General features: G+C 45.3%; 1 protein-coding gene across 1 annotated transcript in view; it reads left to right on the top strand.

Annotated features, from left to right (window-relative positions):
- Positions 1-18,891, top strand: part of SLC35F6 (solute carrier family 35 member F6) — a 185,133-nt gene that overhangs the window by 115,791 nt on the left and 50,451 nt on the right. Inside the window, exon 3 of the mRNA XM_069605616.1 lies at positions 18,176-18,347. Coding sequence (XP_069461717.1) covers positions 18,176-18,347 — 172 coding nt within the window. The remainder of the gene's footprint in view (positions 1-18,175; positions 18,348-18,891) is intronic.

The raw sequence follows: 18,891 nt of genomic DNA on the forward strand, positions 1-18,891 counted from the left end.
GTCACTTTATGGCTAAGTTAGTGATGTCTAAAAGGCAATTCAAAAGTACCTTTATTTGTATTTATTTTTTGGATTTGTAAAGCGCACTAACAGCCCAAAGGCATCGAGGCGCTGTTGCATGAAGATGTCTTAGTTACATATAAGTAAAGCTTAGCTCAGGGTTACAGTGAGTTTATATCAACAGCAAGAATTTTGTAGGATACATACAATGGTGGATTTAGGAAGGAAAACTTGGAGCAGGGTAACAGGAAGCGTGCATCCGAACAAGGCGAGTACATTATGATCATTATGGAATGTTTGCACGTTAGAGTGAAATATAGTAGCCCTTGAGGTTTCATTACGGATAGAAAAGTGCAGCCCGGACAAGATCCTTAGTTTGCCCTCGGCGCCCACAGTGTATTTTAGACAAACAGCAAAGGTTTTAACACTTTTCAAAAGGCCATGTGAGAGTCAATGCCTCTGATGTGGGGCGGTAGAGTGTTCCAGTGGGTTGCAGCCAAGGTGGGGAAGCTGGAACCTCCTGCATGAACTCTTTGAGTCTTAGGGGTGGATATTCGGTTAGTGTAAGCCAATCTGATGGGTCTGGCTGAAGTGGGCTCGACTTTTCTTTGAGATAGGTAAACAGGTGCAAGCTTATGGATACATTTATGCGTTAGGGCGAGAGTTTTAAAGATGATCCAATCTTTCACGGGAAGCCAGTGGGCCTGCCTCCTGGTCCCAGAAACATGGTCCCTCTTGGAGATGCCGGTGGCAGCCCTTAGGGCTTTATTTTGGACCGTCTGGAGATGTTTTTGACAGACGTCCCTAAGAAGAGGGCATTGCAGTAGTCCAACCGAGATCCAATTATTGCTCTAGCAATGGTGAGGCAGTTCTGTTCTGACAGAAAAGGTCTCGCTGCATTGAGCAGTTTGGAATTGTATGCTGAAGTGGATGCAATAACATTAATCTGCCTGCTCATGGATAGGTTGGAATCCATGTATACACCCAGTGTCTTGACAGCCTGAGATACAGTGATAGGCATGTTATCAATCATGAAAGAGCTGTACTGTTTGTCCAGTTTACTAAGGGTGGCAGGTGATCCAATTAGCAGGAGTTTGATTTTTTCGCCATTGAGGCACAACTAGTTTTCTGCCATCCATGTTTGGATCGTTGAGTATATGGAGTTAAGGGTGTTAACGTCGTCTCATCGTCACCAGTAAGAGGGATGAGCAACTGCGTGTCATCGGTATAGTTGGTGTATGAGAGGCCCATCAAGTCCAAAATATTGAACAGTGGCCTTGTAAAAAGGTTATACAGGGAAGGTGAGATGCAGGAGCCCTGTGGGACTCCGCATTTGATGCACATAGATTGCACAATGTATATTGATAGAGTTATTCACCTGTGCCCAACTTTAGAGGTGAACTAATGCTGGGCTGCCAGAGGCAGCATTGCTCATCCTTCATCTAGCGGGAAATGCCAGCATTCATCTGCCTCCAAGTAAAGACGGAAAAGCAAAAGTTGTCCTTATTTCCACTCTAATGTAAAGGAAATATAGGCAAAAGCAGAAGGAAGGTTCTGTGACAAAAGCAGAGCTGTGGGAATAAATCCTCTGTCTGTAACCTTTCTCCACATCTGAAACGAGCTATATTGCTGACACTTGAAGCAGGTACACAATAGCCTGATATGTACTTCCTTTGGTGAATATTGTTGAACACTTCAGACTCATTGTGCAGTAACTATATTCTGCAAGCTGTCATTTACCAACCATGAGCAATTGGGATCCACAGCAATGACCAAAAGCAGTTAACACCTTGTGGGGTGGATTGTATAGGTCCAAGTCCATTCTGCACACGACTGAAGGCATTCATGACCCAAGCTAAGGGGTGGGAAGGGAAGTTCAATACAGTTTGAAACTGATGCTATTATGTCGACTACCTGAAAGTCAGTGTGTGCTTGGACCCCTGTCCCACAGTTGCCATCCCTTGAGTGTTGCTCCTGACAGTTTTAGACCTGAGGCTGACAACAGAATACTGCTGTGTACCCTCCTCTTCGTGGTAGCTTGCTCATCAGGAGTCAACCTGGCAGCAATATTCAGACAGGTTTGCAGATGTGGATGCCACTTTCATAGGGGCAGCCTTGATCACCAGATCGACGTTGCATGCAGTTGGGGGTCTCAGTGGCGGCTGTCTGTGATATAGGATATAGCTCCTGGCATTGCAGGGCTGGGCACCTCATCAGAATGTCTGCTGTCTTTGATAATGTTGCCTTTCTTGTGACTAGATGAATGGGAGCCCAAGCCATCATGGCTGATGCACATTATGTACTGCCATGTTTCCACCTGCCAGGAAGGTAGTATAACATTAACTTCCTGGCAGGTGGAAACATGACAGTACATAAGGGTACCCGTCAGGAAGGACGTCATTTCTCAACTCCCGTTTCTTCTATGCATTTTTCTTGGTCTCTGCTAGGCCATTCCTGTAGTGTTTTTCTGCTTGGTGTTTTCTTTCCTCCAGTTTGGGGTGTTTCCCCTTGGTCACCCTACATACCTCTTTGTTCGGTCCAGGGGAGACCAGTGGCACCAAAGAAGGGAACAGAACAGACAGCACTCTCGTTCCTGACACAGACTTCAAACAATGCCTCCAGGAGAGGTTTGGGTCAAAGATATTGTTCGGAGCTCTACATTGGATGTATATACGATTGAAATGGCCAAGGATTGTTCAGAGATTCATTTTGATATAAGTCATTCAAATGGGGTGAAACAAACCAAAACCAACCCTCCCACACTGGGTGTAATAACGTCTGACAGCTATTTGTGACATGAGTTTCTAAAACCTTTCTTCTGAGCAAATTCCACAAGGGTAAAAAGTCTCTCAGTCAGTCGTACGGTGCTTTGGACCAGCTGTGGGTATATCTCCATCAGGGCGAGGAGTGTCCAAACAGTGTAGTCATTCTACGTTAACACTTTGCACTTCCTTAACTCGGGGGCCCTTCTCTCTCAAGTGTCTTGGCCCCCTAACTATCACCCTGGCTGTTCCTTCTCAGTCTTTCCTGGGGCCCTGAGTCGAACCACGGAGCCGTCCTGACTGGTACCTGGCATATTTCGCTGCGTACTCTCTTCACTAGCGCTGAATGAAGGGAACCTCTCCCTCCAGCTTGCCTGACTCGAGGCGTGTCTGTAGACTGCACTCCAGCTGTCACTTGTACTAGGACCGACATAGTCGTCTACTACAACCTACTATTCATAGTAAAGAGCTCCCACCAGCACCATTTTAGATGCTATGAAACTTTTGTTGTTGCTATGATTGCTCCAATTGTAACTAGGCTACGTTGTTAAAATTCTCCCTCCTGATGAATGTTCCACACTAAAGCCTTGATGAACAGAAACATGTCGAGACATCTCTCTACAAATCCAGATTCTCTCTTATACAAGATTGTAAATCTGGATCCCACGTAAGAATATGCCAATTTTTGCGAAAGATCTGATATGCTTTCCTGCTTTCAGCCGAGTATTTAGAAATCATGAAAACTTTGTCAATAACAGATATTTTCTCTGCTTGCATCTCTCTGAGTAAGACCTGACTCTTTCTTTTGGGCTTGTAAGTCTATCTCTAGAGTACCCTCGTTCACTAAATCTGACATCCAATAAATTACACCCTTTTTCAAATTCTAAAAACTCCCTACAGTTTCTTCTTGCCCTTCTGTATTCTCCTAGTGGTATGTTTTAATCACACTTGGTTTGTGGCAACTGCTTGCTTACAATATTGAATTTACTTCTGTGGGGTTTCTGATGGTTTTGGACATGATCTTCCCATCTTTCACATATTAATGCACATCGAGGAAATCAATTTCTGTTGAATGTGCATTGCCTGTAAACTGAATACCAAAATAAGTGTCATTCAAATAGCTGACAAAATCCATCAAATTCGTTTTTTTTACCATGCCAAATGAGAAAAACATCCTCAATGTACCTGGTCCAAAGTTTTATACATGATGTATATCCATGCAAATTTTGTATATGTATCACTTTAATTCCTCTACCATATGTTATTGGCAATACTTAGCCCTGAAAAAAACCTTTGGTTTCAGGTCAAAACGTAAGCTGGCAAACCATTAAAAAGAAAGAAGCATCAATTATATACTAAGCCTTTCATGATTTTCTTACCACTATTGATCATAGCAAAAACCCTTGCCAATTGGCTAAGGTTTATTGTTTTAAGGCAGTCAATTGTATATAACAAGGTAGTAGCGCTTTGGTCACACTACCTGGATGGTACAATAAGACAACATGTCTGAACAGGCTGCTCCGAATTCCAGTTGAGCAAAATGATAACACTTATTGTGGTTACTTTATCATAGATGCACGGAAAAAATGCCAAGCCACAGTAAGAAATAGGCAGAGCGGCTGCATCAAAATACCAGTCTAGCCACTTAATAACACATCATGCTTTCTTAAATATAGATGCCCAATAAAAATGCTATGTAACATTACAAATTGCTAGATTGGCTGCACCCAAATGTCAGTCTAGCCAGGTAATAATAACACATATCATGCTTGCCTTATTATAACTAGCCATTCAAAAATATCATGCTAAAGTATAAAAAGGCTAGATTGATGCCATTCTAGTCACATACCATACTTGTTTAATCATGGATTGGGGGCCCATTGAAAGAATGTTGTAGGAGCGCACCCTGGCCCTCACCCACAAAAATAAGGTCCTCTGCCCCGACCCAGCACAAACACATGCATACACCCATTCAAATACCATTAATTTGCTCATTCACACACGTACCCAACTACCAGTACATCATGCACTCGCTCACACAATACATAATACACAACACACCCTTGCATGCATGCACACATGCATACACACATACATACATCAAATATGCAGCACGTACACTTACAAAGTTCATTTACCTGCTCCAGACCCAAATCCGTCTTTCCAGCGGAAAGCCTCCACTCCGCTTTTGGCAGCCGACTCAAATGGTCCAGCCTCCACCACACAGACAGGAATCAGAAAGCAAGGAGAATTTACTGGTTCCGTTCATGCGCAGGGGGCCGGAGCACCGAGCGTCACAAGTGGAACATTTCTCTCCGACTTCACAAAGAAATCATTTCATTTCTTTTTTTTTAACTCTTTATTTAGTTCAACAAAACAATTACAATTCAAAAAAGACAACCATAAGCAAAAGAATCAGAGCATAACTGAGTACAACATTTAGTGATTACATTAAGTCAAATACAGAAAAAAGAACAGAAAGAAAAATAACATATGTTCTCTGATTGCCAGTACACTGCTAATCTATTATCAGAAACACCATTTTTTATTTTACCAACAAAAATACAACATCGAAGAAACAACAAACATCAACCCTCCCCTCCCCCACCCACCACCTGAAGATAAAAACAAAGTAAAAAACCATTCTGACGTAGCACCAGGCATAAAACTCATTGAATTTACTCCATTGTTCATTATAGACTTCTTTTCTATGTAATTTACCTAATTTCAATTCCTCAAAACGTGAAAGAAATTGCACCTGAACTAACCAATCTTCCACGCATGGCTTTTTCGTCTAACAGCAACCAAAAGGACCTTATTAATCCAACACAACATCAGATATTCAAGATGCCGAACAGAGCTCAAAGACTTCATTATCACAGCTAATGGATTTCTAGGAAAAGCAATCTCACATACCATATCAACTCTTAATTCCAAGACTTAATTCCAAAAACACATAACCCATTACTTTCTCGCAATCCCATAACAGGTGTAACATAGTACCTTTTTCCTTCAAACAACCCCAGCACTTATCATTATCACAAAGTCTCAATTTACACATCCTATCCGGGTCCAAAAAAGACGCCCTAAAGTCCTCTGATTAATGAAGCGCAAATTCAAATCAGCCTTTGCCCTAATCGGAACCTTCCACATACTTTCCCACTCCTTCAGAAATATAACCTCTCCAAGTTCTTCAGACCATGCACATCTCAATTTATCCCATAATACTAAGGAACGACTTTCAGTTGGAAAGAGTTTAAAAAAACTAGATACCCTATGTGGAGTAGTAGAAAGAAAATTACACCTCTCAGGTCTCTGCATCAGAGGCAGGTCAATCATCTGCTGACTCCTCTCCGATATTAAAGCACTCAACAAATTATACCTTCGCAATTCCCTTTGATGTAAACCAAATGTATCCTTCAAATCTTCAAAGGACTGCATACAACCATCATACCAGATATCCTCTATCAATAATATGCCCCTATTCATCCAGCTTCTCCACCATAACATCCTATTATTAATCTGCAAACCTGGATTCTGCCAGATGGAAGCTTCCGTATATAAATATAACCCTTGCCCACCACCAGTAACCAAAGAGATGATAGCATCCCTAGTGACCATCACAGATTGCAAATTAGACACTTGCCTAGGCAACCTACCAAAGGAGTGTAAACTTTCAACACGAAAAGGTCTCAATCTATACTCCTCAATTTGAGCCCAAAGCGGAGCCACAGGACCATTCATAGAGAAGTAAATAGATGATTTCTTTAACAAAAAGCCATTGAAATAATTTTCGAAAATGGGATATCCAAAACCACCTTCAGATGTCTCCCAGATCATAAGATACCTCGGTATTTTGGGTCTCTTCCCAGCACCCCATGAAAATTCCTGAAATACCTCATCTACCCGACCAAGAGCCTTTTTGAAAATCTTAATGGAAGAGATTAGATAATGTATAAAACCTTAGGTAAGAGTACCATTTTAGTGGCATTATCTTTTGCCCAAATATTAAATGGTAGTCTTTCCCATTTACAAATGTCCTTCCAAAGAGCTTCAATGACTTTATCAATATTAAACCCAACCATCATTTTCATATCTCTAGTGAGGTACACACCCAAATATTTTACAGATCTATTTTCCCATTTACAATTCCAGTTCAACAACTGATCACATACAGGAGTATCTCGGATTTACAGGAGTATCTCGGACTGGAAATACTATTGTTTTTTCCCAATTGATTTTATACCCCGAGAGCCTACCCACTTCTTCAACCATACCTCGTAGAATATTTCCACCTGTTTCAGGATTACCAAGGATGATCGTAACATCGTCAGCATAAGCCAACACCCTAACTTCAATTTCTCCTATCTTAAACCCTAAAAGACTCTGAGATTGTTGAATATAAAGAAAAAACGGTTCCAGAGCTAAATTAAAAAGGTAGGGCGATACACAACACCCTTGACGAGTACCTTTGAATAATTTGAAGGAAGCCGACAGTACCCCATTTACCCAAACTCTAGCACTAATATTTCATTGTAACGCCCCCACAGCATTTATGAACAATGGACCAAAACCCATCTTCATCAGTGTAAAATTTAAGAAGGTCCAGTTTACACTGTCAAAAGCCTTCTCAGCATCAAAGAAAATCAAAATTAAATTCTCGGCTTCTAAACCAGACAGACTCAGAGCATCTAATAGCGTTCTAATATTATCATAAATGAAACGCTGTTTCATAAAACCCACCTGGGTACTATCTATCAGAGCACCTATATGTTTATAGAGTCTATAGGTCAGGATTTTTGTAAAAATCTTCATGTCCACATTAAGAAGGGAAATAGGACGATAATTACCACACTTTGATGCATCTTTCCCCACTTTTGGAACTATAGTAACAATAGCTTCCGTCATTCAGGGACATAATGTACCTTCCATTAAAAATCTATTGTAGAGAACACATAGTTTTGGAGCAAGCAGCTCACTGAAAGACTGATAAAATTCAGTCGACAGACCATCCGGCCCCAGCGACTTTCCGATCTTTAAATCGTGGATAGCCTGCAGGACCTCATCAATCATTATTGGAGAATCAATAGAGTCCCTAGCATCACTAGACAGACAGGGGACTTCAATTTATCAAAAAACTTTTCAAGTTCATTTTCTGACGGGTTATAGTCCTCAGCATATAGAGTAGAGTAAAAAGAACGAAAACACTCACCTATATGTTCCCTCTTAAACACCACATTACCTGAACCATTATTAAGCTTACGGATAAAAGAACGCACAATGGACTCTGACTTGACAAAGACATTAAATGATTTCTTCCTAAATTCAGAGAACTTGCTATCCGACTTCACAAAGAACTGAAATCATTTCTTTCTGAATTCGGAGTGCTGCAAAGAAATTACATTATTTCTTTCTGAAAATGGAGTGCCTACACAATCCCATCTGCTCAGGGCCATCTTAAGCATTTTTGGGGCCCTGGGCATGGACATCTTGGGGGCCCCCCTCCACCAAACCAAAGACATTAAGTGATCAAGAATATCTGGTGGCACCCCCCCCCCCCCAACCTGATCATAACCTATAGGGTGATATGCTGCCTTGCACCATTCAAAATAAGCATGTTCACTCCCTTTAAGTCCCCTTACCCTCTTCATTCTTGCTCTAATCAGAATGATAAACAAGTAGCACTTGAAGGCCAACATTAGCAATCTACAAAGAGGTTACTTCTCTTCTAGTATAAAAACAGGATACTTTTTTATCAATAGCATCCGGGAAGGTATGCAGCCTGTAGTATTAATGCAGGAGTGTATGTAAATGGGACATGTAACCCAGAATAGGCAGAGAACTCACATTAGCTGCCTCAGAGAATGCAAAAGTGCTCAAGCATGGATAGAGTAGAGCAATTGTAAGGAAAGAGAAAGGTACAACTAGCATACTATGTATAGTGAATGCATCTTAGAAGCTACCAGGTGTCTCTATTCAGACAGACTGAGATTAGAAGTGGGACATGGTTTTCAAATAGTGTTGCCATTAGAGATCAAGGGAACAAGTGCCCGTGGTGTGCAGTATATCAATGCTCACTATTATATTGGAAGCAACCTTATAGCCAGTGAAACCATGAGTGGGGCTTTTATGAAGATCATACCCTGAGAAGGAAATCACTCTGAAGGGCTGACCATTTTGAAAGGTTTAGGGACTGGCAATTCTGAGAGGTTAGGCAATAAAAGATTAAATGAGATGGCCAGGATCACACATTGCTTAAGGGTAAAGCTGGGATTTGTGCCAATTATGCAATTTCTGCATTGGAGCACTTTCTTTTCCAGCTCTTACCATGTACTAAAACAATCTCATTTTATAAAACTGACTTGCAAAGTACACAAATCACATTTCCAAACCTGACAATATTACAGAAGGGGGTTACGCAAACTGGGAATGATTCTAGCTTCATTCTCTCCATCATCAAGGGAAGTATATAAGTACCAGCATACCAGATTTAATCTAGGTATGTCTTTTGTACTTTTAAGCTTTAAATACTTCCAAAACAATGGGCCTCATTATGACCCTGGCGGTAGAGTGATAACGGCGCTGGTAGTGCTGCCGGCGCCGTTATCACTCTACCGCCACATTAGGAGTTCTGCTTGCGGGGCCGCACTTCATGCCTGGTCAGACGAGACGTGCAGAGTGGCACCCGCTAGCAGAACAGGATGGTAGCAACGGACACATTATGAACGGGTCCGTTGTTACCATCCTCCCCATTCCCATTGAGCCCTATGGGTGCTCAAATGGGAATGGGGATGTACCGGGTTCGGGTCCTGCGAATGGGAATTACCGGGCCCACATAGGTCAGAATGGCCCGGTTATTCCCATTTTGCGGGACTCGGACCCGGGTTTGGGGGTAGCCATGCCGGTAAAAACAGCATGGCTACCTCCAAACTCATAATGAGGCCCAATGGCTTGTGAAATTGTCATTCATAAATGTGCAGAAAAACATTTGACTTTTATACAAAAAAGCAAAACTTTTTTGTGTCAAACACACCGACCTTAAAATATGCATGCCTAAGGCCTACAACATCTGGTCCGCTCTCTCCTGTCTACCACCCCTTCAACTCAAATGGTCTACATAAGAAGAAATATCAAGTAATGAGCTAAATGATGCCACCAGCATGCAAGACGGCAAACCTCACAGAACACAGCACAGTAATGCAAGATATATTATATGATTTGACCAGGATCCCTGTATCGTCTGCTGGCAAAGCCGGGATACAAGCATGAACACTTTGGTTCCACAGTCTTGAATTTGGATACTTATTCACCTCTTGGACTAATAGTTTATGCTCTTCTTTGGAGAGGATTGCCTAGGTTTTAGAACGCATCTGAACAAACCAATTTCTAGAGCTTCACCATATGAATGGCATGTTAATTTTTATAGCAACCCCTGTCTGGTGCAGGAACATTGCTGATAATAGCACCTCTTATGCATCAAAACCAAGTATATATGCAGTTTCGTTTATACACTTCATAGGAAAGGTTCAGCCAGCCTTGCTGGAATGTGCTGTACTAATCTTTCATATGAACACATATCTCTGCAATGAGTGCTTCACACACGGAGCTAACTTCGGACCCATTGTGGCACTTAATTTATCAATATGGATTTCAACTTTGGCTATTGCACATGATCAACATAATTCCCACAGGAAGGAAAGAATGCTACAGAAGTTGTGCCATACGGAACACACAAACTATGTATTCCACAATTAACACAGAAAGCATTACATGATTAATTGATCAAGGCAGAATGTACTTGTCAAAACAGATAGGCAATAGGGTTAGCACCTCATCAGCTTGCCACAAAATCTCCTGGCGTGTGCTATTTAAGTCTGGTGAACAATTAAATCTTACTTTAGATCAGGCAGCCTTGTGGGGGCCCCCTCCAAGGTGGGGGCCCTCGGCAAGTGCCCCTTTTGCCCTCCCATAAAAACGTCTCTGCATCTGATAAGAACACTTTTCGGTACCAGGAACAACTACAGACTAAATCCAGAGCTGTTCACCTGACGTGTCCTAACGCAAGGGCCAGGTAGAGTCAAGCAATTAACCAGAATCACACACACCTGACAACCCTTTCCTTTCTCCACAGGGATAGAAGGTGGAGCACAAGAGCAAAGGTCGAGCAAGGCAGACCGCACGATGTGACGGCTAACTCAGCATGGCAGTTCAAGAGGAGGAGAAAGACGGCACATACCGAGAGGATGACAAGGAGAGAAGTGACCTTACCCTTTCCGATCAAGGCCCGTGAAACCTCTGCAGGTGAAAACATAAAACTGCGAACAATATGTGTGTGTTGCAGCAGATTTCAATGGTACACGAGACCCTCCTCTGCTGATTACCAAGCCGGGGAGAGATGCTTGTCTCTGATGTACCAACCTTGACTCAAGGTAGAAGGGAAGCCAAGCGGTTCTTCACAGCCGTTTAGTCGAGGGGAGAGTCGATAAGAAACCGACCTGTGTTGAACGAAAAGTAGCCCAGGGCTAATTTGAACTTTGAAAAGCTTGAAGATACTATTGATGGAAAAGGTGGAAACATCATTAACAGAGACATTACCCGATGGTACAAACTAACCTAACCAGAAGGCCTTGGGAAGAGGCGAAAAGAGGTCAAAGTGGTCATACAGGGGTCTTGTAAAATCCTCTGTACCGTCGAAAGTCTTTGACCTACAGATGATTGTGAAGGGAAGGGAAATGAATCCCGCTTAGTGAAACTAGCGCATGAACTGTGTGTCGTAAAGGTTGGCAAGAGTGAACCCGGTGGAGGGATGCTAACGAGAAGGGACAAAGTCTAAAGTCCATAGTGAACTGTTTGGTAAAAGTTGGCAAATGTGAACCCGGCAGAGGGATGCTAACGGAAAGGGGCGAGGCCTGAAGTCCCTATGAACAATGTGTTGACCGGAGTTAACCCGACTGAGGGATGTCCACAGTGAACTGTTTTGCAAAAGGTGGCCAGAGTGTAACCGTCAGAAGGAGGCCGACAAACAGGGGTGAACCCAAGAAAGAGAGGCTCATCGTGAACTGGTTAAAAAGACATTAAGATTTGTGGAGCAAGGAAAAGCCATAGTGAACCTGAAAGCGGGAGGCTGAAAATTGAAAAGGGTCTGCGCCTGGAAGAGGGGGACCAAGGGGTGAGCCATTATCACCCTAACTACCCTATAAAAGGACCTTTGGATTTGTTTTGTTCGGAAGGGGTTTACGCCGGGAAGAGGGGGACCCATGGGTGAAGTTATCACTCTGCAAACATTTGAAAGGAAATTTTGTTTGTTACTTTTGGAACCCATCAGGTCCCTGGAGGCAAGAGACTTTTTACAGAAAAGAGACTTAACCAAGGAAGAATCTGATACTTGCAAAGGAACTGTCAGCTTGTGCTGAGAAAGCTAGAGCATGCGCTGTGCAGAGGTCTGCCACCTTATCCCATGCTCAAAACATGGGGAAGGGAGACCCCTTGCTAAAACCCATACTGACATATTATTTGAGAACACTTCTTTCTTTATTGAAAACCCGTCCCACACTCTTTCTAGATTAGTTGGAAGGACTGGCAATAGATTTATTTATAATGGGCCCTTTTATTTTGACCAGACGCCACGAGGACTGCCTTATTTTTCATTTGATGGTCGAAGCTTGCTCCCATCTTAGATTTAGGTTAGATTAGGCGTTTTTCCAACATGCATATTGTTGAATCGTGATCACATGTGTCTGTCTTTACTGTTGCCACCATGAGTTCCTTACAGCACGCACTGCTGAAGCTTTGTGTCTGCCCTACAATTCCTTGTAACTGGCACCTTCCAGCACTCAGTGGCCATGATGCACGGCATGACACAGCCCACATTCTGGGCAGTGCTGGGCCAGGTGCTTGAAGCCCTCCTGCAGCAAGTGCAACACCACATCTCACTGCCTACCACCCCAGCCCAGGTCAATGCCATAAAGGCACAGTTCTTGGCTGTTGCCCAAATGCCAAATGTGATTGCTGCCCTGGACTGTACCCATGTTGCACTGGTGGCCCCCCAGGCCCACAAAGCAGTGTACCGTAACCGCAACCACTACCGCTCCCTGAATGTGCAGGTGACTTGCAACCCCAACCTGTACATCACCCACTGCTGTGTCCGCTACCCTTGTTCCACCCTCGATGCCATGGTCCTATGGAACAGTGCACTGCCATAATACATGGAGAGGCACAGAGAACAACTGTCCTGGATAGTGGGTAAGTAGAAAAGCCAGCACTCAAGCGCTCATGCACTGTGAAGCAGATGCCCAAATGGGGGTGTGTGAATAACTACACAAAGGATGGCATGAAAAGCAAATGCGAAATTTGTACTTGACCACCTCCTGCACCAATGTCAAAGTACAGGCCAGGAAGCATGCACATGTCAGACTTACCTTCATAGAGAAGCTGATGTACACATACAGTAGCAAATATAAACACCAACATGACTACATGTACCACAATGCAACCCGCACTTACCAAAGCAATGTTGACAAATGGCCACATTGCCTCACACAACAACCCTGCCAGTACCACAGCCATGCACCCATGTGCGCCAAGCCCACAATGGTGACCCGGTGGCCCTAGATGCTCAGGGAGGGCCCATGGCAAACCCAGCATGCCACATGCACAGTGGAAATACACTTCCACATGACAGCCACCATGTCAGCTGCATATGTCACTTACATACATCTTACGTAATGTATGCTGCAAAGGAACAGGGTGCATGTGAAGCATAAACAATGCATGACACGAGTGACAAGCATGCACAGACATAGAATCGACACATGACTTGAGATGAAGGCCCATTTGCATGCACAAGTTGTCCATTGACCTGGTATTGTTTAAGCCCACCCCTGCACCTTACACCGTCACTAATGCCTGTGCCTCCCCCATGCAGGTGACGCCCGATACACACAGCTGCCCTGGCTAATGACCCCTGCGCGTGATCCACAAACACAGCAGGATAATGCCTACAACCACGCTCACAGCAGGATCCGTGTGTGCCCAGTGTCAGGGTGCCCATGCTGGCAGTTGTCGAAGCCCTGTTCCACGCGATGGCCAGCACAATCCTGCGGGTGGCCCCTTGAATACTGTCTCTAATGTCCTGCAGGTGTTTGGAGTGCGTGTGGCCAATTGTCTCCATATCCCACTGTCTGCGCTCCATGTCCTCAAGCCTACGCAACAGCATGCTGCGTGCCGGTGTGTGATGTGTGGGAGAGGGGCGCTGCACTGGGCCTGGGCTGTGTTCAGGGGAGCCATAAGAGGGAGTGTCAATGTCTGGCTCTGGTGACTGTGCAAAGCGGTGGCCTCCATCAAGGCCTGTCTTGGGACTGTGGATGCTGGAGGCATGGAGGGCTATCCGGGGAGTGTGGATGCTGGCAGCGTCGAGGGCTATCCGGGGAATGTGGACCCTGGCGGCGTGGAGGGCTATCTGGGGAGTGTGGACCCTGGCGGCGTGGAGGGCTATCTGGGGAGTGTGGGTGCTGGCGGCGTGGAGGGCTATCCGGGGAGTGTGGATGCTGGCAGTATGGAGGGCTATCTGGGGAATGGGGACGCTGGCGGCATAGTGGATGCTGGCAGTATGGAGGGCTATCTGGGGAATGGGGACGCTGGCGGCATAGACAGCTCTCCAGGGTCTGTGGTCCTTTAACAGGTGGTAACACCGGGCTGGTGTCCCCCTGAGACTCCTCAGTCACCCTGCCACCAAGTGTGGCCTTGGAGTGTGTGGCTCCAGCTGCTGGTGTCATTGCAGTGGTCCTTGCAGTGCCCCTGGTGGCCTGTGATGTGGGTGTTGGCTTGGCCCTGCTGTGTTGTGGTGTTACACAGCGGGACATCCACCTTGGTGTAGCCTGATTGGCCCTTCGTGGGGTGGTGGTTGTGGAGGTGGCAGACCTTGAAGGCCTGGATATGCCGCTCCCAGGTGGGCCTGCAACCTCCTCCTCCTCTGATGCCTCTGGCGATGCATGAGTGCCTGTAGGGGACATAGGAAATGTTGTCAGGTATGGTACCCCCACGTGTTTTGGCATGCAAGACATGCTATGGTACAGGGTGGGAACCCACATATATGGGCAAATGGGCATGGTTGGTCAGGGGGTATTTCATGTGGGCCCAGCATCATGGGGGTTGCTTGTAGCGATGAGTGTGAGACACAAGGCCAGTTGGTCTTTGGCCTGTGTGTGGGGAGGGCAGGGTACCCATGCTGGGGCAGCTGACGTCTGGCATGCATGTTTGTGGTACTTCATGCCCCTCATCCATTCCCAGGTGACACTCACATGGTGGGGATGGTAACTTAGACTATAGCACAGTCATGGCACAATGGGGCACTGCTGTGCAGCCATCAAGGCTGCACTGTGGTGCACAGTGATTGCCAGGTTGAGCACATGGCGGTGTGGGGGACACGTACTTCCCTGTGGCTTCTCTGCCATGCCAACATTGGGCAGGCCAACTGGGCCCTCAACATGCTGATGGGACTGCTGCACAGTGTCATGGTTGCTCACGCACCTCAACCCTGCTGGCACGGGGTGCGCCAATAGGGGTGTGGCGCACATGGCATTTAGTTGGGTCACTTGCCACCCGTTACTGCTGCTCTGAAACTCAGGGGTGCCCTTAGTGCCCTGCCCCATGGCTGCTGTGGAGGGTGGCTGAAGTGCCACCCCTCCATCCACCCTGTTGGCATGCCAAACTTCTCGGTCTGCTGACATGTGTTCCTGTTCCTGGGGCATCTTATGCTGGGCTGTCATTTGTGCATGTACTTGTGTTGGGGGTGGCTGTTGACTCACCTCCTGGCTGCTGGCACCCACCTCTGCACTGCCGACTCCCTCTATCCGTTTGATGTCAAGCACTGTACTGCATTTCTCCTCCCAGGTGGTGAGGACAAGTGGCTCCACAGTGCCTCCTCCAGTCGCCAGGGACTCCTGGCGGTGTTGTGACAGCAGTCCATGCACCCCGATCCTCAGTTCATTCCACCGCTTGCGGCAGTCCTCTCCATCACGGGGTACACTTGCCACTGCTGTCATCTTCTGGCAGATGGCATTCCAGATGGCTGTCCTCTGCTGCCCAGTGGTCTTCCACTGCCGACAGCAGTAAAGTTCCTAACAGTGGACAATGACCTCATCTCTGAGGAGCAGCGGCTCCCCCTCACTAAATTTAGGCTTGAGCAGTCAATGTTCTGCCACCTTGCCTCTTATCCACTCCTGGGACATTCTTGCTTCTTCACAGGACCGGGTGGCTGCAGGAAGTGGAGATATTTAATGGATTGTGTTTTTCAAAATAGCCACTACAATGCTTCCCGTTCCGGCGATGACACAATAGCACTGGGATAGCCGGCGGTAGTGCTATTAGCGCCAGTTTCTCGTCAGTAACCATTATTTCGCCACAGTTTCCAGCCGGGCGCTAATAGCGTTATCGCCGAAGTCAGGGGCGCGTTCACACCAGGTTGTGATGCAGCACTAATACTGCTGCATGACCCAGCAGTAACACTATTTCCGCTTGACAGAAATTGCGCCGGATTACCGCCCAACTAGTGATGGGTCCCATTGTGGGAAAACATCTGTGTTATTCTCTGCAGCATGATGCCAAATGCAAGGAAGGGAAAGATGATGCTCATGTTAAAATTGGTGCAGTCTGCTGACCCAACGTCCACATATGAATGCTGGTGATGAACTGGTAAGTGAACAAGAATAGTGATGCACAAAGACTGAGCCTGTGTTAGATATCAAGCCCAGCTTACGCAAACTCAAAAAACGTTCCTCGACAAGACCTTTAAGATCCACCTACACACACTGCCTCGTCACCCCGAGATTCAACCGGAAAAGAGCAGGTGGGTTCCACTTTCCCAGTCCAGGCCGCCACTCTTTGGAACGAGCTCTCCGCCCACCTACTTGACAAAGCGTCCTACAACATCTTCAGGAAGAAACTAAAAACTCACCTTTTCAACTGACACCTTCTATTGCAATTTTCTCCCATGTTCTACCCCACCCATCTCTACTGAAACCAGGGCCTAGATGCCCACGGGCTTGGTGCGCTTTACAAATGCTTAAATAAAATAAATGAAGTCGCTCTTGACTTGTTTTTACGTCGAGAATTGTATCAGTAAGCGCTGTGCGCTTTCATCTCTGCTCCTTTCACTGTCAGGAGAGGCAGCGCTGGAACAGCAAAGAAACATCTCAAAGGGGCCTGGCAAAAGAGCCCAGCATGCTCGCCCTGTCCTTTTTAGTTTGCGCTATTAGGTGGCAGTGCCACCTACAAGCCGACACTATTGCATTGGAGTACAAATAGGAGGGAGAAGACATGTGAGGAAGGGCACGCAGCCCATGGCCATGCTAATCCCTATGGCCATGCCCACCCACTCCTTCCCCTTCTCCGCCCACAACAGAACCCCCCTGAGATATCTTTGAGCTTGCTCTATCAAGTAGTAACATCAAACTTCCACCTGACAATGCAGCTCCTTAGGTCTGCATCTAGTTCTGGTTGCCGCTGGAGTATAAATGTTCTGATAAGTGATATATGCAGCCCAGAGGGAAGCCACGCATGCCTGTTCTGAGTCGGCTTGTTCCGCACCCACAGACTTCAGAACGTGGCTGTGAGAAGTAGATCTTCAAGGTAGGGATATAGCTAAGTGAAGGTCGTTGTTCCAAGTGGATTTATCATGAAACCAGATATGGATAAGACATTAAAGATTTTTTTCTGGAACTCTCTAGCACACATGTTAAACAAGTTGTTGTGTATCCACAATTAGGATTATACATGTGATACAGTAAGTAAAGTCATTTTCCTTCACTGTAGACTGTTAGGGGATGTGAGACTGGCTTCTACTGCCAGGGAGTCATTGGAATAGTGTTGGTGCAACTGCAGTCTGTAAGTCAGTTTCAGGAGAAGGCCTCAGTCAATAGAGAACGCAAAACAGAAATCAAAACCCAACATGGATTCTGAATTGGACCCACTAGTATGCAGTGTCAGCTGTCTCTGTGAATTATTTTAAACGAGAGTGGGAAGGCAAGTGGCCAATGTGATGTCTTTAAGCAACATTATGAAGGACTCGCCATTTTGAGTTGCAGTGAAGCTGTCAGAAACATTGGACATTTTCAGCCTCTAATGTTTCATAGATATATGTCAACCCATGTAAAGCATGTTTGATTTGTATGATGGCTCAATTTTTATTGTTTTACACAAACACTAAACTGCTTATTGAATAAGTGCCCAGCAGACTTCTGTGCATCATGAAATATTGAAAATGGTTCTCAGTAACATTTGACTTCAGAACGTCTTACATGGGGTACAAGCTTATGTGTTATACTTTCTAACTTATCAGTATAAACCATGTAGACATTGACTATGGCCCTAAAAGTAGATGTGATGCCTGTTTCCATGTTCTGGTTGCATTCTAGGCTGTCGGTATGTTTCTGGGGGAGCTTTCCTGTCTGGCTGTCTTCTACATCCTGGTTATGAGTGACAGAAGAAGACCGGAACCCCGGCTACCACCTTCGCGCCCCTTCAACCCGCTGCTCTTTTTACCCCCAGCTCTTTGTGACATGACTGGCACCAGCCTCATGTATGTGGGTGAGTGAATGGGTGTTTCATGCATGCTTCGTAGCACGTTGGGTGGCCAAGCGGAAAGAAAATGGGGCCTGAAGGCAAGCATTTTGCCAGTTTGGGGGTGGGGAGGCAGCTCTAGATACACCAGTCAGATGGCACTCTCTAGGGTGTCTGAAGTTATAGAAGTTAAAAATATAATGGTTTATATATAAAAACTAAAAACTAAGCATTGATCTTCATTGGTCAAATCAGTTAAGAAATCCTGTGAAATGCCTTTATACTTAACCTGAACTGGGTTTTTCCCTCAATTGATTAGGCTTCTTAACTAATTTTAATCTCTTTTCCTTTCTTTATCTGACATGGGCATTGTTTGGTCCTGAGGAAGGCGATCTACCTACTTCGCCGAAACACTATTTTGAAGCGCTACTACCCCTAATGTGCTTCAAGTGGTTATTCACTTTTTCAGCGTCAACCCTGGTTGTTGACTTACCGCTCTTTAGCCCTAGATCACCTGCTTAGGCTGCTATTAGTTATTGCAACTAATGCACCTTTTCTGCACAAATATCCC

Source organism: Ambystoma mexicanum, chromosome 4p (assembly GCF_040938575.1).
Source record: "Ambystoma mexicanum isolate Mex_15411 chromosome 4p, UKY_AmexF1_1, whole genome shotgun sequence".
Taxonomy (NCBI): Eukaryota; Metazoa; Chordata; class Amphibia; order Caudata; family Ambystomatidae; genus Ambystoma; species Ambystoma mexicanum.